At 43.0% G+C, this 27,948-nt stretch overlaps 1 protein-coding gene across 2 annotated transcripts in view; it reads left to right on the forward strand.

The window, feature by feature from the left end:
• Positions 1–1,148: 1,148 nt before the first annotated feature.
• The window catches only part of FAM120B (family with sequence similarity 120B), a 61,066-nt gene continuing 34,266 nt past the window's right edge, over positions 1,149–27,948 (forward strand). The window contains exons 1-5 of one of the 2 annotated variants that reach the window (XM_053297736.1): positions 1,149–1,212; positions 7,658–8,714; positions 10,414–10,594; positions 20,028–20,123; positions 27,462–27,634. In XM_053297736.1, coding sequence (XP_053153711.1) covers positions 7,695–8,714; positions 10,414–10,594; positions 20,028–20,123; positions 27,462–27,634 — 1,470 coding nt within the window. In that variant the 5' untranslated portion in view covers positions 1,149–1,212; positions 7,658–7,694. Of the gene's footprint in view, positions 1,213–1,521; positions 1,650–7,657; positions 8,715–10,413; positions 10,595–20,027; positions 20,124–27,461; positions 27,635–27,948 lie in introns of those variants that run through there. The other variant, XM_053297746.1, reaches the window with a different exon arrangement.

Below are 27,948 nucleotides of genomic sequence, written 5' to 3' on the forward strand. Positions count from 1 at the left end.
ACAGGATTGTTGTGAGGAGAAACTTAAGTATGTAGTACACTGCTCTGGGCTCCTTGGAGGAAGAGCGGGATACAAAATGTAAATAATAATAACAACAACAAGCTATATGACAGAGACACAAAGACAGGGACCAGATCAGATGCCAGCTCTGATCCCATACCCACTCAGACAACATTACACAGGACCTAAGAACATTAGGTAAACCACTACAGACTCATTTGCTTGTTTATCCTCCACTGTGATATATGCTATCACCTACCATCAATGCCCCTTTGCCCTCTATGCACAGGAACAGATTAGTCGCTACGCAAAAGAAAAAAAATGGACTCAAATCTTACATTAAAAATGCCAATATCCAGAAACCAGTGGGAGATTATTTCAATATACCAGAACACTCTATTGAGGCTGACCTGAAAGTCATGATCTTTCAAGTCAACTTCAAAGGGAGACTCCAACAAGAACCTGCGCTTGTGTGCACGTGTTTACACATGCACACTGCACCATGGGCAGTCTGGTCTTTCCATGAGGCAGAGCGAGGAGGGGCACAAGACAAGAGGCAGCAAGTGCTGGCCCCCTGCCGCCACTCCACGGGCTTTTCTGCTGCCACCACCCTTCTTCACCCCACTGAGGTAGGCATGCTGTTCATTTCCTCCTTCTCACCATGCTTGGGTTGGCATGACTCTTTCATCTTTTCCTCTCTAGGAGTAAGGCCTGACCTTACCTTAGCACCCACCTGCAGATGGGTGGGGTGGAGGAGAGGCTTAGCTGCCTTCCCCTCAGGCAGCAAAATGTTTTGGACCACTGAGAACTACACTTTGTGTATCTGATGGGCTGTAGTTCACGAAAGCTTATGCTGAATACATTTGCTACTATTTAAGTTGCTGTAAGACTGTTGTTTTTGATGCAGCAGACTGAAACATTAGTCCATGCCCATCCATAATAATGCAATAATATAATATATATGTCAATTTGCCATCCTTGTTTAGCTTCTTTTGACTTTTTCTGCACAAAGGAAATGGCTATTTCAAAGCATTGCCACAAAAGCTAAGCTTGCTTTATTTGAGGCTTTACATTCATTCTTAGGAATTTCCTCCACTCTTGCCCTGTAAGTGGACTCTATGAATGGGAACCGGAAGTTTTGCTAGGGAACCACAAGTACTGTAGCCGTTGGGGTCGGTGTGCGAAGGGAAACTGAAGAGGCCGCTTAGTCAGGTAGTTGGTTTGTTAGCGCGTAAAAGGGTGGAGTCGGCGGCAGGTTCTAATATCGTCTAGGTTTTGCATTTCCCCTAAAGCGGACAGTCACTAGCATTGGCGCCTAAGGCCAGGCCAAAACCCAGAGCAGCCTCACCGTCCCCGCCCGTAGGTTGTTTGTCCACCCCTGCCCTTACCTCTCCCGTGCCTCGTGGAGGAAGCAAAAGCGAGCTGATTGGTTAATTGATTGATTAAGTGCCGTCAAGTCGGTGTCAACTCTTAGCGACAACATAGACAGATTCTCTCCAGGATGATCTGTCTTCAGCTTGGCCTTTAAGGTCTCTCAGTGGTGCATTCATTACTGTTGTAATCGAGTCCATCCACCTTCTCTTTCCTTCAACTTTTCTCAGCATTATGGACTTCTCAAGGGAGCTGGATCTTCGCATAATATGTCCAAAGTATGATGGTTTGAGCCTGGTCATTTGTGCCTCTAGTGAAAATTCTGGATGGATTTGTTCTATGATCCATTTGTTTGTTTTTCTGGCTGTCCATGGTAGCCTCAAAAGTCTTCCCCAGCACCAAAGTTCAAAAGTGTCAATGCTTTTTCTATCTTGCTGCTTCAAAGTCCAACATGGTAGGAACAGTGATATTCTCTGCAGGGATTTTTCCCAAATGCAGGGGGTTCTAGCGTCAAAAATCAGGGGAAAGGGTATCCTACCTAAAAAGTGGTGAAGTGCAGAGAAAAATTCAGGTGATGTAGGGAATTTTAGATAAAGTTTATTTTCCTGTTGCGGTTTCACTACTTTCACTTTCAGTTCCAAACGCCTGAGGTGTGAGTAAAGATCTTATGACTGCATTTCCATGTATGTATTAAGGATGTGCACAGAACCAGCAACTGCCGGTTTGAAGGTAGGGGATAACTTTAAGTACTGAGGAGAGTGCTCTCCCCCCCTCCCCGGGCGCTGTTCTCAAAAGCAGTCCTGCTGGGGCAGCAGTGTACCTCCTTGTCACCCCTTGTGTCACGGACTGGAAGTGGCCGCTGCAGATGTGCACATTGCAATGTGCACATGCATGTCATGGTTGCTTGCACGTCGCGTCATATTCACATGCAGGGGCGTAACTACCATTAGGCAAGGGGAGGCGGCTGCCTGTGGGCCCCCACGCCTCGAGGGGCCCCACAGAGGCAAGTCACACGTGAAGTGAGTGTGTGTGTATCAGCGAGGGGCCCATTTTAAAATTTTGTCTCTGGGCCCACTCCAGCCTCGTTATGCCCCTGTTCACGTGCCGTGGCCACTTCTGGTCCTCAGTGTACCAGGGCAGCAAGGAGGTATGCTGCCGCCCTGGCAGGACTATTTTTGAAAACAGTGCCGGTGGGGGAAATGCAGTGTAGGGGGGAAGAGCACTCTCCCCAGTCCTTAAAGTTACCCCCCCACACACACACACACCTTTAAACCAGCTGAACCTCCAGTCTTTCAAACTGGTTCCGTGCACATCCCTAGTATGTATATGGTTTGTTCTGCATTTGGGCGAGTAGACTACATCGTACGTATAACGAAGGGAGTCTATAGCCTTTTTACGAAGGGAATAGCCAGAAGGAGTTAAGAACATAAGAACAGCCCTGCTGGATCAGGCCCAAGGCCCATCTAGTCCAGCATCCTGTTTCACACATTGGCCCACCAGATGCCTCTGGGGAGCCCACAGGCAAGAGGTATGTGCATGCCCTCTCTCCTGCTGTTGCTCCCCTGAGACTGGATTGAGAGGCATCGTGCCTCTGAGTTGAATAGGAATAAGTGCACGTAATAAGCAACTACCTCACATGAGAATATTTATCAGCATAACAAATTTTTTCTTTAGTGTCTGGTGAATTTTCTTTTGTAGTACAAAGAATGGAGGATACAAATTCTGGAAATGAAGGTCCTTCTCCGCCCCTGCCCCCCAAGCAAGACTAATTCGAAGAGAACTGAAGAAAGAATAAAAAAGAAAACCATTTGTTAAGAAGTTTAGAAAGGAGTGATTGGAACTGTCTCAGTTTAAAGGGTGGTTGGGGGAGAAAGCAATACTGTAGCGCCGTGCAGAGCATGTAATATAATAAAATGTGGGGAAAGAGACACCGAAAACATGCTAAAACTACAAAGCATAAGAGTACAGTTTCATTAGCCTTTTGCTGTGTAAAAATTATATATAATATTATATATGAAATAACTGATCAATTTCCTGTCTATCACATATATAATTTTTAATTTCTCCAGGGAATTTCAAGGGCAAAAAAGGAATTCATGCAGGGAATTTCAAAGACAAATAGGCAATTTCTAGGCCTCTGGTGGGAATTTTGGCTTCTGGTGGGGAACAACAGTGGGTAGGAAGCCGCTTTCTAATCAGGCGATTTCACCACCAGAAGAAGGCGCCAAGGGACTCATAGTTCCTGCCCCTCACTAAACTGGTGCATTGCGCAAGAGCTCCAGAGAAGACAGACTCAGCATTTTCTTGCAAGTGTTGTGTTGTGCTGAGATTACCCCATCTGGCATTGAAATGTCATGAATTTAATAGTCATGCGCCATACTGGCATGCAATGTATCTTTCAGTTCAGTCTATCCAAGTGACAAATGCATGGACTATGATTCATGTGAATTAATGCTGTCTACTAGGATTTTGTTTCTTAAGAGAAATATGCACAAAAGCACCATCCATAATTTTGCTACCTATTATGGACAAAACGTCCAAACTATGAACAAACCATAAAAATAATGAATGGACTGCAAGCCCTTGTGTCTCTTTCCCTTTGCCTGTCTGGTTCTAGCCATGGCTTGGTTAGGCAATGATGGGGCAGCAGCAATATCAGGAGTTTGCATTGCCACAGTTTTAAGAAGTAGTTATTGTATAGAAGTGATTCTAGAGTGTTGACAAATAGGGAAATTGTGGAAGTGTTCACTTCCCATTGAGGTTACATTTTTTATAAGAAACCCTGTGGCAATGTATGACAGATCTAAGCCTCCCCTTTCCTGGAATATAAGGAGAAAGGGGCAGGTGAGCTGGAAGTGGATTGGGAGATTCTTCTAATACTACCCAGAGGAAAGCCTGTTAAAGGAGATATTGGAATTATGGAGGTGGTAAATGGCAGGAACTAATAATGGCAATTCTGATAGGGATTACTTATTCCCTAGGTTTTCTTTTTGAGAGGCAGTGTGGATCAGTGGATAGAGTGTTAAGAGGCACCAGATGAGGCATCCTTGCAATCATAGCACAGCCCTGCATTTGCCATTTAGCTTTCATTTTAAAAAGCAAAATTATTTTGCATATTTCCACCTGTAGATAATAAAGTCTGTGAATTGTATTGCATGCCAGAAGTGCTGTACATAAGATGCTGTGTCATGCACACATCAGCATCTGAATGATAACACTTGCTCCATTTAGGGGTCCACATGTTGCAAACTCTCTTGGGAGTTATTTAAAGCAAAGATGGCCAACTTCTCATTTGCTGGTCTACTCTCCCGACAGTAGTCCAGGGCCAGTAATGTGTTTTGCCTAGCCAGTATTTCAAAGCCCAGGTCGTAAAGTCACTTTGTAGTAAGGACTTCACAGTTCCAGAATGCATGCATTCAGTCATAATTGGGACTTTGGGCGCAAAACCTAAGGAGAGATCTTAACCTTAAGCATGGGATAGTTCTCTTTCACATATATTTGAAGAATAATTTCTTATAAGTGAAAGTGGCCAATATTTTTTGCTACATTTCAGAGGGTAGTTGTGAGAGAAATTTTTTAATTGAAGCTGATTGAAGGAAAACTGGAATACAAATGTAATCAATGGGCTGGTTCAGATGTCACACAGAACTTGGTTAGAGCCGTGCTCTGTACAACATCCCTGAGCTTTGGGAATGTGCTCTCTCATTCTTGCATGAGCATCTACTTCCTATCTAGGTTAAAACAAGACGAGATTGGTTGTGTAGTCAAAACCCATCTATTTTGGATTAACCTATTTGCTTCAGATAACCCGAGAGCTGTACTCAAGGTTTGAAGTAAGTTACAGATCTTGGGTTATTTAAAGCAAGTAGAGGAGAATAAACTCAGATTTGTGGATTTGGATGACACAACTAACCTTGGCTTATTTTAACCTAGATAGGAAGTAGACACACAGGAAGGGGAGAGGGAGCGTGCGTACATTCCCAAGGATCATGGGCAGTGTGTGGAGCCTGGCTCTAACTGAGGTTCTGTGTGATGTCTGAACCAGCCCAATATAAACATTTAATGGAGCCACCTGGGGCTAGATAAAGTTGCTCAAGGTCTGCATCCAGCCCTGGACTGCCAGTTAGCCATTCTTGATTTAAAAAAGAAATGAGTAATTTGGACTAGTTCATACAGTTGGAAAGAAACCAATGTATCTGTCAGATATAACTGTGTGTCTAGAAATTGCATTCAGGAAAGCTTTGAAAAATCACTTTGTTTAGTTCTAGATTGCTTTAAAACACTATAATTTTGCACTACAATGAAAATGAACTTGTAAATTATACACAAAGGACAAGAATATTCAGTTGAACTAGGAACTAAACCCATAGGCAACTTTTAAAGTGGCAAATTGACAATCCTTAATCACCTTTTCTGAATAAAGCATACTGAATGTAACACTTCAGGGGTAGTTTGTAATTCAAAATGTAAGAAATCAGCAGTGTGAAATATAAAGCAACCTAATTAAAATGTGCAATGAATTTCTTCACTATTTGTGTTAGAAATGAGGGACATTTCTTTTCAGTAACATAAAACAAGGGGGGAAGTATTGGATCATTCAGAATCAAAACTGTTGTCTTTTGTTTTAATAGGAAACTCATTTTTTAAAATTTGGAGTTGCTTTTTAAATAGCAGTTAGCTCAGCTATTAATTACTCTGATTTTGCATACGTATTTGGAAATTTGCTCTCCTGGTCTTCGTAGTATTTAAATTTTTGGTAACACTGAACTATAGGAGAACCTGCCTTTTGAAAGTTCTCACATATAGAATAGATTATTTAATCTCTCTTGAGCCTATTGATAGGCTTGTAAACCCCTCCAGTATTTTACCAAAGAAAAACCACAGGGCTCTGTGGTTGCCAGGAGTCGACACCGACTCAACAACACACTTTACCTTTACAACTTAAGGCCTGGGGGCCAGATCCGGATCACAGGAACTTTTTTACTGACCCCCAGGTAGGAATATCCTGCAATATCATAGGAGCTGGAAACTGCCAGTGCCATCCTATGCATGTTTACTCAGAAATGCGCCCCACAGTATACCCAGTGAAGCTTACTCCCAAAGCATGGCTAGGATTGCAACCAGAAAGTGACAGTGATTTAGGGAGAGGAAAGCACATTTATTTGGGGTCGGCATGCACTCCAGGTTCCCTACTGACTCGGCAGGGTTTAGGCCTATTTTCTGTCCAATATCCTTTGTTAAAAATTGTGGGTCCCTTAATGGGGGAGATCAACAAGTAACTAAAATGACTTTAATATTTTAAATAATTTTAATGTAATAATTAATGTGCTGAAAATTGACTTCGGCCCCCATGCACTAAGTCATGGATGGTTCTGGCCCACCAAGGCATTTGAGTTGTGCACCCCTGAATCATATGGTATATTCTGGGCCCACATGGGCTGGAGTCCAGTACATCATGGACCCCCCATGACTGCCTGCTCGCTTCCCTCCCCAAGTGCCTCAGAAAGGAGGAGAAGGGGTCTAAAGTCACCCAGATTCTCCTTCAGGACCTTAATCTCTCAGCCGCACTTCTCCTCAGGAGCCCAGACCACCCCTCTGGCTATGTCCTTCTCCTTCCCAGCGCTATGCTGTTCTGCCCTAAATAACCCCATGCACCCACAACAGTCTTGAGAAGGAGACAGCATGTCTCTTATGAGACTAAATTTGGACCTTGCAAGACAGCATGCCAAGCTAAGCAGCCAGATGCAATCTCATGTTCCTGTAGCTGCAGCAATAGAAGAATAAAATTCCACTATGAACAAGTTGTGCAGCAGGAAGCCACAATATCCAGATATCTTTTGAAAGCCCTTTTTAAAGTTGTCATGTCATGTTTGACCAAATAACAGAATATAATTCATTGAGTGGGAAAGATGGATGACTTTGGTCACTCATTACTTGATTCTATCACAACCTATATCCAACCGTGATCTCATGCAAACCCATTTCTTGTTGCAGTTTGCACCATATGAGGCAGGCATTACATGTCCCCAGTTATAATGTACAGTGCCCCCAAAATACAGTGTTCTTGAAACGGTGAGGTTACCATTCCCAAATCTGAATGTCTTTTGTTGTACAAATAAATAACAAATGTGCTCTTAATGCAGAAAGACTTGACTTTGTGGAAAGGCCTTTATACATAGGTTGGAAAGTGCTAAGGAATGTGTTTTTAGTTTAGCAGAACACTGAGATGGTGTTCCTTATTGCAGTGGTTCTCAGAATAATTAGTCTATTTCCTTTTTCCTTTTAGATTGCTGAAGGAACTGAATTTTATATAGAGCTCAGATATGGGTGTTAAAGGCTTGCTGTGGTTTGTGACCAATGCCTGTCCAGGGGTGTGTACAGTAGTAAATCTGAAAGAAATGGCAGAAAACCACTGCAGCAATTTTCCTGGATCCATTCCTGTTATTGTGGTTGATGCCATGTCTTGCCTCCGTACATGGTACACACCAGAATCCTGGGTCTGTGGTGGCCAGTGGCGAGAATATCTTTCTAACCTAGAAGGTTTTATAAATACCTTTACAGCAGCTGGTATCAAACTTGTGTTTTATTTTGATGGCGTGGTAGAGCAGAAAAAAAGAGATGCATGGATCAAACGCAGATTGCAAAATAACAAAGAGATAGCCAGGGTTTTCGAGTTCATCAAGATTAATAAACAACAACCTGGGAGAGAAATGTTCTTTATTCCAAGTGGGTTGTCTACTTTTACACGCTTTGCCTTGAAGACCCTTGGGCAAGAGACAATAAGTTCGTTGCAAGAGGCAGACTATGAAGTGGCTTCTTATGGACTACAAAACCAGTGTATGGGAATTTTGGGAGAAGATACAGATTACTTGATTTATGACACTGTTCCCTATTTTTCAATTAGTAAGCTCTGCCTGCACAAGATGGAAACAGTTATGTTCTCAAGACAGAATCTTTGCTGCAGACTGGGCCTCCGTGTAGTTGACCTCCCACTTTTTGCCTGTCTTCTTGGCACAGATATCATTCCTGCAAACATTATGGAAGGTTTTCGGAATCAATGCCTAGCTTCATATTATGGTAAAAGATGGGGCAACGATAGAAGGACTAGCACAATTCTGGCTGTAGCAAACTATATTTCAGTGATTCCTCGTTCATATAATAGTTTGGTAGCTTTGGCAGAAAGGCTTCCTATGGGATCAGACAAATTTGTCCTTTGCAGAGGAATAGAGTCTTATCTTCTGCCTGGGCAGCAGTCTCCGTGGCTTCCTTGTGACTTCGTACAATCATTGGCAGAATCAGTCAAACAAGATGTGCCCTTGTGTCCAGATCAGGAGATCTTTCAGGTAATCAGTGTTCATGGTAGTTCATATATAGCTGTTAGTGGTGATGGTAATATGGAGCCTCCAGGTTCAGAGGCCAGATGCCGCTGAATACCCATTGCTGGAAAGCAACAGCAGTAGAGCACAATTGCCTACAAGCCCTCCTAGAAGAGCTCCACCATGCTCCCTTCCTCAGGGTTTTAAAGAAAGTGTTGAAGACCCATCAATTTAGAGAGGTGTTTTAATATTTTAGCTTTATTCTGGTGGGCTTTAACTTTTTAATGTGTAATTTTAAATTTGGTTGTAACTGAGACTTGTTATTAATTTTATATTGTTTTTATAGTGTATCTGCTTTACTTGATTTTGTGAGCCACTTCGAGCAACAGTGTACTGGAGGGGCAGAGTATAAATATTTTAAATAAAAATAAAAGGCCCTGTTTTTCATCTTCTTGAAGGCGTCTTGGCAACAAATTTATTGTTTGTGGGAAAGAGAATGCTGGGTTAAATTGACCAGATTTCTCTCTCTCTCTCTCTCTCTCTCTCTCTCTATATATATATATATATCAAGTGAGACATATATCTATATCTGTGAGAGATTGCAGGCAAGAAGGGAGGAGTCATTGTTGCTCTGCCTTCCTTCTGCAACCCATGTCCCGCAAAAATGTGCTCCTGAGGGGCCCCCAACCCTCAGGGACATATTTTAGGGGAGGGCACAGGGAGCTGTAGAGGGAAGGGGGTTCAGCAAAAATAATCTCTACCCCCTTGTGTGACTGGAACATCTTCTGCTTGCAGAAGTACTGGTTGGGATACAGCTCATTGGCTGCCATGTCCTGCAGTGTAACACAGACAGGGCTCTAATACACCCACCCACAGTGCTGCACAAGAGGGCTGTTCCAGCACAACATACTCTTACTCTCAATTACAGGTTGCATGCTACTTGCTTATTCCTAGTGTGAGTGGCGTGCAACCTGCAATCGCATGAGTTGTACTGGAACAGCCCTCTTGCACAGCACCATGGTGTGTGTGTGTTAGAGCCCCACAGCAGTGAGAGCAGTTCTGAACTGCCCACCTTATGCTCTGGGGCATGTCAGCCACTGTATATAATGTCCATATTATCATCATGCCTTATATTCCCTCAAACCACCTTGTATTTGGAGGTAGGATTGTATGAGGTGAGCCTCATGATCAGGGAGAGGAGCCATAAGGGGATTTGCGGATTTCCACAGACCATAAGAAGGCAGCCCTGGGCGGCCGGATTGGCTGCTCACACAACTGCTGGCTCTCTCATGGAGCCAGCGGGGGCTGTGGGGATCAGGGGTTGCGCGGCCCTCAGAAATTCCAGGGTGCCCCGCACAGGTGCACGGGGAATCTGGGAGAGACCCCCGAGCCTGGTAAGGGGTCTGTTCATGTGTCACCACGCACCGCGGCAACACACAAGCAAAAAGACGGGTTAACTCCGCTCCGTTAACTTCGGCTAAAGGGAGGGGTATTTAGGGCGGCTAGCTGCCGGGAGCCATGCAGCTCCCGTTGCAGCACACGATCGCCCAAAAGCAGGCTAGGCTCTCTTAGCCCACTTTTGGGCGATCGTGAAAATCGCCTCTATGTCTTTTTCCTTTTCTGTGAGATTGTCATTGGCCTCCCAACTGTGTAGAAAGAGAATGGGCTGTTGAATAATACCTGACATCAACCAAAACAAATAATATCTTTGAACTCCTGAGAACAGATAGCTAAAGACCAACATGTGAGAGCTGAAAGCTGTTCAGTATATGAAGTCCTAAGTTGTGGAGAAATTGAATGCAGCAACACTTTGGAAGATGAAAATGATACAGAACTCCCTGGACAGGCACTTGTCTATCGCCCTGTTCGTGAACATATCTATTCTGTCCTGTTGGAGTCTGCAAAAGGTAAGGGTTGTGTTGGAATTTACTGTGTAACATTTGAAGTCACGTATACTTGGGGCAAAGAGCACTGATTGGACCAGGCTTTTTATTTACAGGCTTTCCAAAAGATATTTGTGAATTATAAAATCTCTACATCCAAGTTTGTGCAGCTAACATCTGCGAGCAATCCACATATAATTAGTAAGAAGACCACCATTAGAAAACATTAAAATAGGAATGGTGTGCACTTGCATGCTATTGTATTTTTGAACTTTTAAAGGAGGTTATTGTTGTTTTTTAATTATCATAATAAAATACTCCTGAAAGCTGTGAATGATCAGAAGGCAGAGCAAAATGGTTCTGTTTAGACTAGCCTTATAGGTTTAAAAAACGCATAGCAATATTTTGTTGTTTTAACATAAATATGTTTTTGTTTCCCAAAGATTGAATACTAGTTCGTGATAGGCTGGAAGATTTTATTTATTTATTAATTATTATTTTTTATTATTTATTTATTCGATTTTTATACCGCCCTTCTGAAAAGGCTCAGGGCAGTTTACAATTAAAAACATAAACCATTAAAACCAATAACAATTAAAACAGATATAAATATTAACACCAATTAAAAACATCTTAAAAAACAATTAAACTATGTCAACAATTAAAACCCTGAAAATCAGGTTAGCGTTAAAACAATTAAAACTAATTAAAACTCTAAAAGGCCAGGCCAAACAGATGGGTTTTTAGGGCTCTCTTGAAGGTCAGTACGGAATTAAGATTATGAATATCTGCTGGGAGTGCATTCCACAGCCCGGGAGCAGCCACAGAGAAGGCCTGCCTCTGCATCGTCACCACACGAACCGGTGGTAACTGGAGACGGACCTCCTCAGATGACCCTAACGTGCAGTGGGGATTATGTAAAGAAGGTGCTCTCTAAGATATCTTGGACCCAAGCTGTTCAGGGCTTTAAAGGTAATAACCAGCACTTTGTATTTTGCCCGGAAACATATCGGCAGCCAGTGTAATTGTTTCAAGACAGGCATAATATGGTCTCTCTGGGTTACCCCAGAGACCAGTCTGGCTGCCGCATTTTGAACTAACTGAAGTTTCCGGACTACGCACAAAGGCAGCCCCACGTAGAGCGCATTGCAATAGTCAAGCTGGGAGGTTACCAGCTGATGCACCACTGTTTTGAGGTCATCCTCTTCAAGGAATGGGCACAGCTGTCAAATCAGCCAAAGCTGATAGAAAGCACTCCTGGCCATGGCCTCCACCTGAGATACCAGGGTGAGGCCTGGGTCCAGGAATACTCCCAAGCTGCGCACCTGCTCCTTCTGGGGGAGTGTAACCCCATCCAGCACAGGGAGATCTAACTCACCCCTCAGATTCTGAGCCCCCACAATGAGCACCTCCGTCTTGCTTGGATTCACCTTCAACTTGTTATCCCTCATCCAGCCCATTACTGCCCGTAGGCAGGCATTTAGAGAATGAGTGCCATTTCCTGAAGATGAAAAGGAGAAGTAGATTTGGATGTCATCAGCATACTGATAACACCCAGCACCAAACCTCCCGATGACCTCACCCAGCGGTTTCATGTAGATGTTAAAAAGCATTGGTGACAGATTGGAGCCCTGGGGGACTCCATATAACAGCTCCTGTTTTGAGGAGCAACTGTTACCAAGCTCCACCATCTGGAATCTACCTGAGAGATAGGAACGGAACCACTGCAAGGCAGTGCCCCCTATCCCCAACTCCCCCAGGCGATCCAGAAGGATACCATGGTCGATGGTATTGAACGCTGCCGAGAGATCCAGAAGAACCAGCAGATTCACACTCCCTCTGTCAGTTCCCCGGTAAAGGTCATCTATCAGGCCGACCAAGGCTGTCTCAACCCCATAGCCAGCTCTAAAGCCAGTTTGAAATGGGTCTAGATAATCAGTTTCCTCCAAGACTGCCTGAAGCTGGTTGGCCACCACCCTCTCAATCACCTTGCCCAACCAAGGGAGATTGGAGATTGGCCTGTAGCTGTCCATTGCTAAGGGGTCCAGGGAAGGCTTCTTTAATAGTGGTCTAACCATTGCCTCCTTCAGACACAGGGGTACCCTACCCTCCCTCAGCGATGCATTTATGATGTTAACTAGGCCATCTCCAACAATCTCCCTGCTAGAGAAAAGCAGCCAAGTCGGGCAAGGATCCAGAGAACAGGTGGTAGGCCGCACCGCCCCAAGCAGCTTGTCCACATCCTCAGGAGTCACAGATTGAAACTGATCCAATCTAATACTGCAAGAGGGATTGCTGGACACCTCCTCCATAGACCTTGCAGAAATAGTGGAGTCCAAGTCGGCCCGAATACAGGAGAGCTTATTCACAAAGAACCCATTAAAGGCATCACAGCAGAGCAACTCCGGGGAGTTGCCTCCAAAGATTGCCTCCAAAGTGTTACCTCCTTTCTTATTCAGATATAAACGAAATTACTTAATAACAGTGCTTGAGCAAGAATTTTGTGTTAGAAATATAACAGGAGGCAAAACTTAATGTAACCAAAACAGTACAGCACAGAAACCAAAACAGTCAGCACAGAGCTTTGAATGAAATGATTGATTCATAGGCTTTTTAAGTTTTCAAAGCATTTTCCCCCTTTAATCTTCTACAAGGTTTTGTTTTTGGTTTCTAATGTCCCAGCTTCTGTTGTTACTGTTCTTACTTTGAGAAATGTTCCTGCCCAAGTGTGAGGTGACATAAGAACATAAGACCAGCCCTGCTGGATCAGGCCCAAGACCCATCTAGTCCAGTATCCTGTTTCACACAGTGGCCCACCAGATGCTACTGGAAGCCTACAGGCAGGAGTTGAGGACATGCCCTCTCTCCTGCTGTTACTCCCCTGAAACTGGTATTCAGAGGCATCCTGCCTCTGAGGCTGGAGGTGGCCTATAGCCCTCCGACTAGTAGCCCTTGATAGACCTCTCCTCCATGAAGTTATCCAAACCCCTCTTAAAGCCATCCAGGTTGTTGGCTGTCACCACATCTTCTGTCAGAGAATTCCTCAAGTTGATTATGCGTTGTGTGAAAAAGTACTTCCGTTTGTTGGTTCTAGATTTCCTGACAATCAATTTCATGGGATGACCCCTGGTTCTAGTGTTATGGGAGAGGGAGAAGAATTTCTCACTATCCACTCTCTCCATACCATGCATGATTTTATAGACCTCTATAATATCTCACCGCAGTCTTCTTTTTTCTAAACTAAAAGGCCCCAGGTGTTGTAGCCTTGCCTTATATGGAAGGTGCTCTAGGCTCCTGATCATCTTGGTTGCCGTCTTCTGCACCTTTTTCAGTCTGTAATATTTCCCTTTACACTAAACACTAGGAGGGAAGATGCAGTACAACAAACAAAGGCTTTATACACTGCAGTACAGCTTACAAAGGCTGTTGTTCAGTGCACATTTACCTGGGAGTAAGGCCTGTTGGACATAGAGATTACTTCCGAGCAAATATGCACAAGATCTGGCTCCGCCTAACTGCCCCCAAAGAGCATACAGATATATCATATGGGCAGTGAGCATAGTGCAAATACAGTGGTCCCTCGACTTACGAAGTTAATCCGTTCCGAACGCACGTTCGTAGGTCGAAATTTTCGTAAGTCAAAAAGCGCACCCACGGAGGTCTGGAAACATTCGTAAGTTGAGGAAACCGCATCTAAAAATTCGTAAGTCGAGGAAGCCGCATCTAAACCGGCAACGACTTCCGGTCATTTTTGTCGTTCGTAAGTCGAAAACTACAGATGTCGAGTAGTTCGTAAGTCGAGGGACCACTGTATATGCATGTATTTCATAACAGAAATGTCTCTTCTCAGTTATAGTGTGACGTTCCATAATAAGTTGTTTTCCTGTATTGGCTTTGGCTACACCATGTGTGGGCATTTCCTACTCACCCAGGTGATCTGCCTAAGCTTCATTTCTTACCTCTACATTGGCTGCCCATCCAGAACCAACATCCAGCTTCCTCAGTTTCCACCTTCTCCTTCATGTTCCATTCTTCTTCTATAGTCACCACTTCAAAACCTTTATTCATAGCAGTTTTTCATCATGAGCTTGTTCATTTTGAGTTTTGTGCAGTTCAAATATCCATGGTGTGACATAGAAGCATGAGATTTTGGATCTCATATAGAAGATGAAGAGTGAGTTCAGAGGGGACTGAAACAAAGCTGGGTGCTTGTTCCTCTCACCATATTTACAGTCGTGAGAACAGCCCTAGTCTCTGCTCTTCCATATTTCACCAAACCAAACCTGGAATGTTGCTAAACAATGAAAACTGAGAACAGGCCTTGTCATGGCTTTTCTGGCACCTGGCCTGAAAGCAGCCCCCCACCCCCAGCCAGGCTGGGTTTTGTTTTATTATGTGTTCTGTTGGTTTGCATCCCTGATTACTGGAACCTTAAGGAAATCTCCCCCTGCTGCACTTTAATTTTCAATAAAGCAGGAGAACACAGTGAGGTGTGACTTTGTTTTTGTTTTCGGTATTATCAGTGTTACATTTTGATCATTCAAATGGAACCTATATATTTTTTTAATTGTTTGCTTCCTGGTCCCCTAGGAACTAAGATGTTTAAAGGATTTTTATTCATTTTTAGTCAGCATATGAATGTCTCTTGAATAAGCAACGGGCATTTCAGTGTGGTAGTAAATGATATGTGTGTGATTAGTGTAGCATATCATTTCACTTTAGCCTTAGCAGGAGAGCCTTTTACTTTATTTGTTCAGAAGAACGTTAAATTAGTGGTTTGTAATCCCTTTGCATTTCCTGTTGTGTGGTTACATGTTGACAGCTGTGGAGCAATATACATTCAGCTGGTGGTTGTTCTTTGTAACACTGTGTAAATAATATTATTTATATAAGCTGTCAATTTTAGTAATGGATAACAGGCACCTGATGTTCTGATTGAGTCCTCTTAAAGCATGCATCACTTTTAAAAGAGCAATTTTGTAGTACAACAACTAATATTTCTATACCATTTTTTCAACAAAAGTTCTCAAAGCGGCTTACATCAGGGGCGGAGCCACCATTGGGCCAACGAGTTCAAAGAACCCGGGCCGCACCCAATCAGGGGCCGCACTTCGCGGCCCCGACACGCCCCCCACGTCTGATGACAGATGTGGGGGTGCTGGTTTAGCTCCCAAGTGGGGGCTGCACGGCCCCCTTTCGGGAGTTAAAGGGCCGCTGCGTTCGCAGCGTAGCCAGGAGCGGCTCTTCCCTGCCTTTAAGGCAGGGAAGAGCTGCTCCTGGCTGCGCTGCACTGCAAATGCAGCGTCAGCAGAAGTCTAACTCCCAAAGGGCCGTGTGGCCCCTTTGGGAGTTAAATGGCTGGTGCTGCATTTGCGGCGCGGCCCAGAGCGGCTCTTCCCTGCAGGAAAGAGCCACTCCGGGCCACGCCACAAACGCAGCGCCAGCCTGAGTCGAAGGGGACGCGCGGCCCCTCTGGGAGTTAAACAGCCAGTGCTGCGCTGGCCTGACTCGCTCCCTCCCAACTCCCAAATGGAGCTGCGGGGCTCTGTTCAGGAGCCAGACCACACACCCCACATCTGACATCAGACGTGGGGGCGTGGCAGACGCAGGGGGTGGGGTGAGCAGGGCCGCCTCCGCGGCCGCACACGGGCCACTGGCAGTCAGGCTCCGCCACTGGTTTACATAGAGAAATAAAAATAAGTAAAGATGGATCCCTGTCCCCCCAAAGGGCTCACAATTTAAAAAGAAATGTAAGTTAGACACTAGCAACAGCCACTGGAGGGAAACTGTGCTGGGGCTGGATAGGGCAAGTTGCTCTCCCCCCTGCTCAGTAAAGAGAATCACCTTTTCAAAAAGGTGCCTCTTTGCTCAGTTAGCAGGGAATTGTTTTGCACATGAATGTAGGAAAAAATTGATACCTACACAAATACACAATGAGATGTGAAAACCATGAGATGGTAACTTAGTCTGGATGTCAGCCAGTGACAGGAGTAACCCATCTCATAACTGTAAGAGGTAAGTGTGTATGTGTACACATGTATATACATAAAATATACAAATTTAAACATTACACTTAGGAAGACAGGCTACTACAGTCACATCCATACTAAGTTACTGATAAACAGTCTTATTGAAATTAATGGGACAAGTTTACTTGCCCTGATAATTCCAATGGGAGTATTTAGTGCTGATTTTCTGAAGCCTGTCAGCCAGGCTGCCGGGAGGAGTATGCTCAGCTTCGACATATAGCTAGCCCATTTGGAGCAGAGGAGGAGGGTCTTCCCCCACCCCTTCTGCAGCAGACACATTGCTGATTCAGATGGGGAGCAAATAGCGTTGCTGCAGCATGGGAAAGCAGAAGGGCTTCAAGTCCCCCTAGTCCCCCTGTAAATGCAGATTCCAGTCTGGGAATACTTTATGTACTTATTACATTGTATTGTGCCTTTCTTTCACGGAACTCAGGGCAGCTTATTTAGGGGTTCTTGAGCAGTCCAATCACAGAGCAGACCCAAGCCAAGCCTGATGCAACATGTGTCTTCAGACCATGCCTTGGGACTTCATACAGATGGAATAGTGATGCAAGGGTATTGCAGTGAATATTGTATTAAGGAAAAGGAATTTGAATTCATTCCAGAAACTGTGTATGAAGCCTCTCAGTAAGTCGTTTTAAGAGAATATCTTGGTGGCACCTTATTCATAAATGCTAGATAATGTTAGTGCTCAAAGAGGGTTAATATTTAATCCACAATCCTGATGATGTGCTGTGCCGAGAGCCTTGCAAAACTGCAGATATACCGGGGAACTGGATTCAAAGGATGCTGCAGTGATTGTTCAAATCAGCTGTCATAGCTCCCAGGCCAGAATCAGAGGCCTCTGTTCCCGTCCTGCTTGCTGGGAGTGGTTGTGACTACTCCCACATTATGCCTGGAGTTAGCCAGAGTGGCTGCCTGTGACAAGAGGTTCATGCCAGTGCAGCAGGATTATGGATCTTGCCCTAGCTTATTAACAGCAAAGATGCTGGTTGCTGAAATGTGGAAATATGATTAGATTCCTACAACTAAATTTAGACTTTCTAATGTGTTATTCTTTTCTCCTTAAAACATAAGTCTCTAGAAATCTTGAACATATGTGAGTCTTCTGTACTGTACTGGAAAGGTTATTACACACATGATGAAATTTCGTTTAAAGCAATTGTTTGAAATCTTTTAGTTGAAATCTGCTCTTTTATAGGATCTTGTCTTTTATGTTCTGACTTTGGATAAAAATAAATAAATAAACCTAGCTGTTGTTAAACGTGATCTATAGAAAAATCATTGTTGTAGTTGCTGTTGTTATTATTAATTTGGATAATTAATCCATGTACATAGTGCCATCTTTGTACATAGTACTTTACAAAGAATGAGAGGACAGCTCTCTGCCCTGACTGGTTTACAATCTGGCTATGAACACAAGGAAAACAACAGAGGAAAGGGAGGGAAATGGAGGGAAGGAAAGAATATGCAAATGTTCCTATGACACTTTCTTGAGTTTAGTGACAGTAGGGGATGGTGTGGAAGATGCTGTGCCAAAGGCTTCACAGAAAGGTGGATCTCAGGAAGGGTTTTGAAAGCAGTGAGACAAGAGGCATTGCATTTAATGTGCATTAAAATAAAGTGCATAAATATAAACAATGTGCATTAAAATGTAGCATCGTGGTGTCACGCAAAGCATTATGTAATATAGGCTATGATGTAGATACTTATTTTATTCTTTGCTTTTATACACTGCCCTTTGTCCTTAAATTCCAGGGTCATTTACAATGTTGGTAACAACACTGTGAAAACATGTCTTGTTCTTCTGCAAAACTTGGATCTTCTTAGTGAGAGTATTACTGATACATACTTCAGTTTCTGTTCTTGCTTTTCTTTCTTTCCTTTTCCCAGAATGGTTTCCATCTAAAAGTTGAAAGGGCAGGGCACCCTCACTCTCATGGTGTCCCTAATGGGCAACTTGCCCATGGGTTGGTCTCCAGGGAAACAACCCTGCCCCCGAAATGATCTCATGAAGCCAAAGATATCTGTTGGTCAAAGGAGCAGGGCTGTCTCCTGGAGCACACTGCTTCCTGATCCTGCCTTCTCTTTCCTCCAGAGCTTTCCTTATTCACAGCTTTGAGTGCAGATGGTAAATCCTCAGAGCAGTGTTTTAAAATGGCTGGGAGCTCTGCTGCTACTGTCGTTGAGGGCCTGGTGTCAGCCTTTGGGAAAATACCCATTCCCTCAGCCCCAGAGGTGGCTTCATGAGGTCAAAGTTGTTAGATATGAAGAAGTGAGACGAAGACAGGGCTGGAGACAACTCAGCTATTCGTTAGTCTAAGGCTTTTTCAGCTATGACCAAGTCTGGTCCAAAAATACACAAGTTACAGTTACAGATGAAGTTACTAAGTGACTTGTTTCTGTTTCCCTGCACCATATCAAGATAGATTTGCCCAGAATGCTGCTGTAGTTAAGTCAGATCATAGTACTCTGTTGTGTCATATCACAGCTGGGCAAATTTGTAGGATCAGGGTGTTAGCTACTTTCCTCTCCATTTCTAAACTATTTGAATGTATGAGTTCAGATAACTTGTCCCTAGGTGTACAGGATATCTAGGACTCATAGCTGAGTGGTAGAGCACATGCTTTGCATTCATAAGGTTCCAGGTTCAATCCTTGGCATCTTCCCAGGTAAGGAGGGGAACGTCCTCCATCTCAAACCCTGGAGCGCTGCAGTTAGTCAATGCAGACAATACTGAACTATATGTAGGACGGGAGTCAGAGGGCCGATCCCTGCAGTGTCCACTTCTGTGCTTTGCCAGGAGAGCAATTCTCTTGGCCGAGAGCTAGATGTAGGACCAACCTACATCTACATAGATGTAGGACCATCCTACATCCAATAGGACCAACCTCTGATATGTCCACCTCTATGCTGCTCCACCCCAGAGCAATTCTCTTGACTGAGAGAGTGTCCTATCTGAAAATGGGAGGTTGCCTCCAGGGACCCCTGCATAAACTCAGTGGTTCCTGGAGGAGTGCTGTCCCATCCACAAATTGAAGGATGCCTACAGAGACTCTTGCAATGATGGAGGGTCTCTGGAGGAAAGTCTCTATTTCCAGATGGCAGAAGCAGTGATAAAGTAGGTGACTCTTTTGTATTCCAGCAGAGTGAGCCCACAGTGGGCGCAGAGGATAGCTTTGCTGCTGCCACCACTGCTTATGATGGTGGAAAGGAAACATACAATGCCAAAGTGAGCCCTCCTTTGCCAACTGAGGGAGGCCACAGAGGGCACTTTACTGAGGACCTTCTCAGACCAGGACCTGGCCCTTGCTAGATGGACCAATGGTGTAACCTCATAGATCTGTATTTGTCTTGTATTTAAAAGTTTAAAACTTCTAGTTGTAAAATGATGGTTCTCACATTTAGTTCCTTGTTCCAATTTTTAGATGTCCATGGAAAGTATCCTGTGGTAAAGGAGTGGTTTGTGTATGCTGGGAATTCTCTAAACCAACCGGACCTGGTGCATCCTAAAGAACTTCCAGGTAGAATTAGACCTAATATTATATTGAAACTTGAACTCATTTTACCATATCTATTTTTAAAAACATATCATGTTGATATTTTTGAGGCTTTTTGGTTGCTTGGGAGAGCCAAATAACTTTGAAAAGTCAACGTGTGAATATATTTATTTTTAGCCTTTCCCGTAGGCTTATGAGATCACCCGGCTTTGTGTGTGTGTGTGTGTGTGTGTGTGTGTCCGTGTGTCCATCTGTGTGTCCCCTGCTATCAACTTCGCAACGCCTGGACCAATATGAACCAAATCAGGTACAGTTGTAGGGACACACAGGGACACCTCAATGACATAGTTTGTGATGATGTCATACATCCTGATCCAAGATGGCAGACGCATGAACTTTTGAAGTGCAAGTGGGCTAACTTGTGAACCACTTAACCGATTTGAACCAAATTTGCTACTCTGTAGGGACACAGTATGGCTTAAAAGCTCCTTAGGGAGGCTTGCAGCACTGATAAATAACACATATCTGCCATTGAAATCCCACATGTTAAAAAAGAGCAGTACTAAAATATTAAAACATCTGTGGCAGCCAACAAAATTTCCAAATAAAACTTCAAAAAAAGATTGAGACAGAACTTAAAACCAGTTCCTATGTGCCTGTGGAATATGATGGTCTTCACTGACCTTCTGAAGACCAAAACTACGTGGGCCTATTTGGCCACTCTGGGACGCAGTTCTGCAGCAAGGATGCCATCCCTGAAAAAGCTCTTCTCAGGACTTACACCACCTCATCTACAGGTGAAACTCGGAAAATTAGAATATCGTGCAAAAGTCCATTAATTTCAGTAATGCAAATTAAAAGGTGAAACTGATATATGAGACAGACGCATTACATGCAAAGCAAGATAAGTCAAGCCTTAATTTGTTATAATTGTGATGATCATGGTGTACAGCTCATGAAAACCCCAAATCCACAATCCCAGAAAATTAGAATATTACATGGAACCAAGAAGACAAGGATTGTAGAATAGAACAATATCGGACCTCTGAAAAGTATACAGTGTACTGTGCTTGATTGGCCAGCAAACTCGCCTGACCTGACCCCATAGAGAATCTATGGGGCATTGCCAAGAGAAGGATGAGAGACATGAGACCAAACAATGCAGAATTGCTGAAGGCCGCTAATGAAGCATCCTGGTCTTCCATAACACCTCATCAGTGCCACAGGCTGATAGCATCCATGCCACGCCGCATTGAGACAGTAATTGCTGCAAAAGGGGCCCAAACCAAGTACTGAATACATATGCATGCTTATACTTTTCAGAGGTCCGATATTGTTCTATTCTACAATCCTTGTCTTCTTGCTTCTAAGTAATATTCTAATTTTCTGGGATTGTGGGTTTGGGGTTTTCATGAGCTGTATGCCATGATCATCACAATTATAACAAATTAAGGCTTGACTTATCTCACTTTGCATGTAATGCGTCTGTCTCATATATCAGTTTCACCTTTTAATTTGCATTACTGAAATTAATGGACTTTTGCACGATATTCTAATTTTCCGAGTTTCACCTGTATATTTGCTGAAAAGAAGAAGTAGAGCTGACTGTCATCAGCTTCTGTCTGACTCTTCATGCCAAGCCTCCAGACCTCTCCCAGTAGTTTCATGTAAATTGTAAAATCAAAGGGAACAAGACTGAAACTTGAAACATCCTATAGGATAATTCCCATGTGGTTGAGTAGCTGTTGTTCAGCACCACCTTCTGGAACATCTCCAGGGGGTGTGGAAGCCCTGGACTTCAACCCCAAAGTCCAGGTGTAAGAGCGCTTCTGCCTCTAGCTGTTGTTGGACTACAACTCCCATCATCCTCAGTCACAGTGGCTAATAGTTAGTGGTGATGGAAGTTGCAGTCCAGTGTCTGCAGGAGGGTCAAAGTCATGCAGCCCTGCTCTAGGTAAATAATGTGGCTGAGAGCAGAGTACTTGAAAAGCTGAGCTTGTGATCATACTAGTGTGTATTGCTGGGTCAGTTGCATGTTAGTTGTGTACTAATACCCAATGGACCTGTGTTTTATCTGTTCTGCAGGTGGGTACAATTGCATGTGTAACTGTGGTAGGTTTTTGCACTGAGTCTGGAGGGAGGTCAAACATGGTGAAAGGGTACAATAATTTTGTAAAATGCTTCTCGCCTGCCAACAGTATAAGCACAGCATTAGATGGAGGAATATTGCATATCATAAGGAGCTGTTCCTTTCTTGGGCTGATGCAATGACGCTGAATTGTGTCACTCTCTGAATTTGCTTTTAAAAGGTGATCTTTGAACTGTATATGAGGAATTTCTGCCAAAAATGCCCTGGAAACAAGACTTTATAAATACCCCCTCAACCATATTGGTACTAATTCAGTAATGAAAGACTGTTCTATTCTATTTCCGTGCAGAATGATGAAGGAGGAGGGGAGGACTTGTAGAATTTGTTAGTAAATGGTTCCAAAACAAACATTTTTTTCTAAAAAATCTGCAGTCCATATTTGTATGCCTTAAATTCTCTCATGAAACTTTTATTTTCCACAGTCTGAATCTGTAGCTCACCAAATAAGGCGCTTGGCAGTGTGTCACTTTTAAATCTTAAAATGCTTTGCTAAAAAGTTATTGTACTTCAGTCAAAGCCAAACTAGTAAAACAAATACTGTATTGATAGATACAAGCATTTACCATTTTGTTTGCTTGGTTAAAGACCAGTTTTGGAACATGTATAAATGTGTGCCCATTTCTTTCTTTTGTACATTTCCCCCTTTGTCTTAAAGGGAACAAATATATGGATGAAATCTTGTTCCACTGAAGTAAATGGTTTGTTGCTGATGCATAGACTCATGACTCTGTTCTTTGCCTACCCAGATCTTTTACCAGTTAGTGATATTTTTACCACAATAAAACAAGTTGTTCTAGTAAGAACTAATCTGCTTACTGTCCTTTCACTATAACCTTAATTAATAATTACCATCTTCACACCTGTAGCAAATTTGGTTCAAATAGGTTAGGCGGTCCACAAGTTAGCCCACTTGCAACTTAAATATTCATGTGTCTGCTATCTTGAATCAGGGTGGATGACAACATCATAAACTATGCCATTCAGTTGTTTCTGTGTGTCTCTAAAGCTGTAGCAAATTTGGTTCAAAACAGTTAGGCAGTTCACAAGTTAGCCCTCTTGCACTTCAGAAGTTCACGCATCTACTATCTTGAATCAGGGTGGATGACCTCATTAGAAGTGACACCATTGAGGTGTCCCTATGTGTCACTCACTACAGCTGTACCCAATTTGGTTCATATTGGTCCAGGCATTGCGAAGTTGATGGGGGCATGCTTGCACACACACACAGGATGTGCACGGAACCGGTTCGGAGGCCCTTTATGGGCCTCCGAACTGATTCGACAGCGGGGGGTGTCTATCTTTAAGAGCGGGGGAGGGTGTACCGCGCACAGCCACATCGGAGACTTCCGGTCATATCCAGACAAAGGGGGCAACAGGGCGGCAGGGAGGTATGCTGCCGCCCCAATGGGCTTGGAATAAAACGAACGCCGGTGGGGGGAAAGCTGTGGGAGGGGTAAGTGCACTTTCCCCCATCTTAAAACAGCACCCGCGCCACCATTGAGCCTCCCCGCTGTGGTTCCATGCACATCCCTAACACACACAAACACACACACAATGCCGAGTGATCTCATGAGCTTACTTTCCTTAAGGAAAGTAGGCTAATGAAATACTCCCCCCCACCTTCATTTGAATCAGTGCAGATATTGGTAACAAATACTTCAGTTTTGAAACTTCAACTTGGGCAATTGAAATTCAATATACGAGGGAATGCAAAGATAGACTGCTTTCAAAATGGTTATTTGTTTTTTACAGTGTAGTGGTCTGTAAGCTGCAATCCAGCTCTCCCCCTCTTGTGAATAGATAGCATGCTATGGAGAACCCTCTTCCTTCAAGCTACCACCACACTGGGCAAGCCACTGCCATGACATGTGCAGTCCAACATAGCCACACCCTCTTAGGGCCATCTGGTAGCCCAGTGAGCCCTGTTCCTCTCCAGGGCCCCAACACAGCAGCAGCTCCTTATTCGGTACAGTGAGCAGGCTCTCTCTACATAAGGAGAGAGAATGCCGCTGCTGCAAAACATAAAAGATGAATTAAGGCTTTGCTTAGAGACAATAATATTTTACCCAGCTTTGACTGTCTGAACCTCTTTAAATGTATGTCAGCTTTAGAGCTATCAGTGAAGGTATTACATGATTACATTTGAGTCTTTGTGGTGCTCTTCTAGGCGGCTGACATCCTGACTAAAGCAGTGGCAGCAGGGTGGGAATATGCACTCATGCTGTGGAGAGCTTTCTTAACTCCACACTATGAAAGCACAAGGTGGGGTGGCAATTTTAGCTGATCTAAATTGCACCTGGAAATGCCCTCTGCAAATATATCCCTGACAGTCCGTGCAGCCTTCAGGAACATATTTTTGGAGAGTGGAGGGGATATCCAAGAGAAGCAGAGATCAGCGAAAATTGCCCTTTCTTCTGCAGCATGGGCATGCCTTCCTGATGCACTGTCGCTGCTTTATTTAGGATGTCAGCCATTTTTTCCAGTTTGTCTTTAATATTTTGTTTTCATACTAAAACGTACTAAAACATGCTCTTTCAGAAAGATTTTTTTTTAAGTTAGTAATTTTGAAATGGAAGTACCTCTAATTTATGAAAAATTGAACGTCTTCTCACAGCTTTGAGAAGTGGCTGACTAAATTACCAGACTAAGTTACTCAATAGTACTTCTTAGGAGTTACTTTAAAGGACTAATTAGTTTCATTTAGACTTCCAGTAATTTAGTCAAAATGTCAGCCCCACTTCATGTGAAATAAAAATCATTTCCCAAATGTGGAACTCTAATCTTTAGAAGTTATATTTACTGAAACTGAATCCTTTTCTCATACCTTCACTGTTTAAAAACCTTTTGAAGAACATCAGTGTTCAGATATTTAGAATAATTATTTGCCAACCTAAAATTAAAAATTCTGAGAATTCATACTTGGATGGATAGATTCTATTCTTCTCCTCATTTGTAATCTACTGTTTATCAGAGATAGCAATTCCCAACTATTTTAGGACTTTGCATAAGACAGTATAATGGCAATGAGAACTTTCAGGACTTGTCATATGGAGGATTTGCTGAGAGGGTCCATTTTGATTCTCCATAAATATAAGCTAGTTCTTTTCTAGCACAATAGGACTTGCACTAATAATTCTTTCTTTTTAGTAATAATTCCAACAGTCCTAAAGACTTGCTCCTTACAAAAAGTAAAAAAAAACACACACAACATAGTCATTTGGTAAGCTAACAGCTTATCAAATGACTACGTTTATGTTTTTTTCTTTAAGTAACTAATACTTTGCTGCCAAGAGTGCAAGTTATTCTTTCTCTTTTTACAACTGTTAAAAGAGGACACACTGAGAATTTATGGATGAAAACCTTCTTGAGGGTGATGGGACAAAATATTTTCTGTTTTGTCTCTCTGGGCAAAAGTACCATTTGGTTAATTATTTGGTCTTGTTTTCTAAACAAACAAACATATATTTCACCTGCTGTTTAACACTTCAATACCAAAATCATTTATAGTAACCAAGTGGCCCACACTAAGAATGCAACTTCTTTTTGGAATTTTTGAGGTGTGTGTGTGTGTGTGTGTGTGTGTGTGTGTGTGTGTGTGTGTGTTACCAAATGCAGCTTAATCTAGTGTTTTGACAACTGGCACCTTTGTTTATTGGAAACACAGTCAAAATAATGGTACAGTATAGCAGTTAGTTTCTTTCTATAGCTTATTAGATATTTGCTTTTCCACTCCTGCTTTGTATTACTCATTTTGACCATTGCTGAGTACTGGAAATGTAAGCAGCAAGCAGATATTTCTGAATTGGTCACTGGCATGAAGATATACTCCACCCTAAAGTCACATGTTTATGTTCAGTACATATATAATCTGTACACACATTCGACATGTACAGATCTGTATGCTTGTACAGTCATTCACATGTTCAACACATGTAGAGTGGTGTATTCTGTACCCTGCATTTGAGGGAGCTTATACTCAGGTTCACTTTTGCACGGAACGCATGTAATGTCATTCACACTGTCACATGTACATGACTACGGAGATCTTTACGCATGCACGGTGTTTGTTTAGGGCAAAGATGAGGGGATAAAGGCGAAGTCTAGAAATGAAACACACAAAATGGTATGTTTTTGGATGCATTATGGATTTGCATGCTTTAACACTCACTACTTGGAGAATGAAGTAACAAACCCTGGCTTCCCTTCTTTCCATATGCACACTTGGAAGCTGCCTTAGGCTCTGAAATTAAGAGCAGTGGCTCCTGGAATACATAGCAACATAGGATGCATCATCAGTGTCTGATACATGCAGGAGTGCACATATGGAGAGTCCCTCTACATACACACATGTGCTTCTGTATTTAAGAGGAAGTCATTGATACCCAAGCACATTCCTTTATATACATGGATCAGCTACTTCTTTTGAAATGAACGAGGACCTAAGTGTATGTAGAGCTCCTGAGAGCACATAGAACTTGTCATGGTCTGAAGATCTTAAAATGTGGGGCACAAGGACGAACATGCCTCTTTTGTGTTCAGTTACATTTTAAAAATGTATATCAAGGTTTAGGGTTTAGTCCTGTACCCTGCTCTAGTGGGGTCTAGAGCCATCTCTCATAAGGAACCATATTAGTCTCCTTCCCTGCAATGTCACAGTTCTGTACTTGGCAGGAGCAGAGCCACAGGCAGAAGCCTGGCAAAGTGTAGATTGCGAGATGCTGTCAAGTGAAGGTCATAGAGGCCTCCATTTAAAGAGACTGGCCTGCTGAGTTGCAGCATGTCCGTTGCAACAGTGGCACATCAAGCACAGAGGTAAGATGGTGGAATAGGAGAGATTTACCTGGGCCCTTTGAGCATGCCTATGTAGTGTTTAGATTGCAGTCTAAAATATTTATAGAAGGGCCAGGCCTCCAGTCACCTTAGCCTTTGTTAAACATGCTGTTAGATTAAGCCTTAATGTGCAAACCCTTTATAAATGGCACATATCTTGATTCCTGTAATCCTGTGCCACCGTAACATGCAGTTTTCCCATGGAAACGTGAGAAGTTGGCCCGAGCAAGTCGTTTACAATCTATCACCGAGTCTGATAGATATTTGTGTTTTAGTTATTGTAAACTTAACATGGTGAGCAGTTGTTTCCTGTTGAAGACCAATAGGCAAAGCTTGTCATACTTTACCTCTACAATGATTAAAATAGTGGACTTCTTTTGTAGGTGGCACGCCCAGCTTGAGGACACTCTGGCTCAGTAGGGGGCCGGAGGCTGAACAGCGACGGCATTGCACATTTCTGGCATGCTTTCAAGTCCAAGACATAGAGGAAGAACTCCAAGCTCTGGAAGCTCCTGTTGCTTCTGTCTGTGTTTTGTTGCTGTACCTCATGCTGCAAGTAAAGAAATTTTTCAGCTTTTTCTTACATCTATCTCTTATATCTCTTAGATAATATATTATAACAACTGTTTCTTATATCTATTATGTATCTCTTCGATCAACTATCTCTTATAGCTCTTCTAACTATCTCTTATGTCTCATATCTAACTTTACAACTATCTCTTATATCTGCAAGGGAGCTGTATAGATTTTTTTAAAAAAATCTCTTTAGAAATCTCTAGATTCTTTTTCCCCTTTGTAAATCATGTTTATATGCAAACTACTACGGAAATTGATTTTAGGTTTCCTAATAAAGAACATGAAAAATACTAG

Source organism: Hemicordylus capensis, chromosome 1 (genome assembly GCF_027244095.1).
Source record: "Hemicordylus capensis ecotype Gifberg chromosome 1, rHemCap1.1.pri, whole genome shotgun sequence".
In the NCBI taxonomy this organism is placed as follows: Eukaryota; Metazoa; Chordata; class Lepidosauria; order Squamata; family Cordylidae; genus Hemicordylus; species Hemicordylus capensis.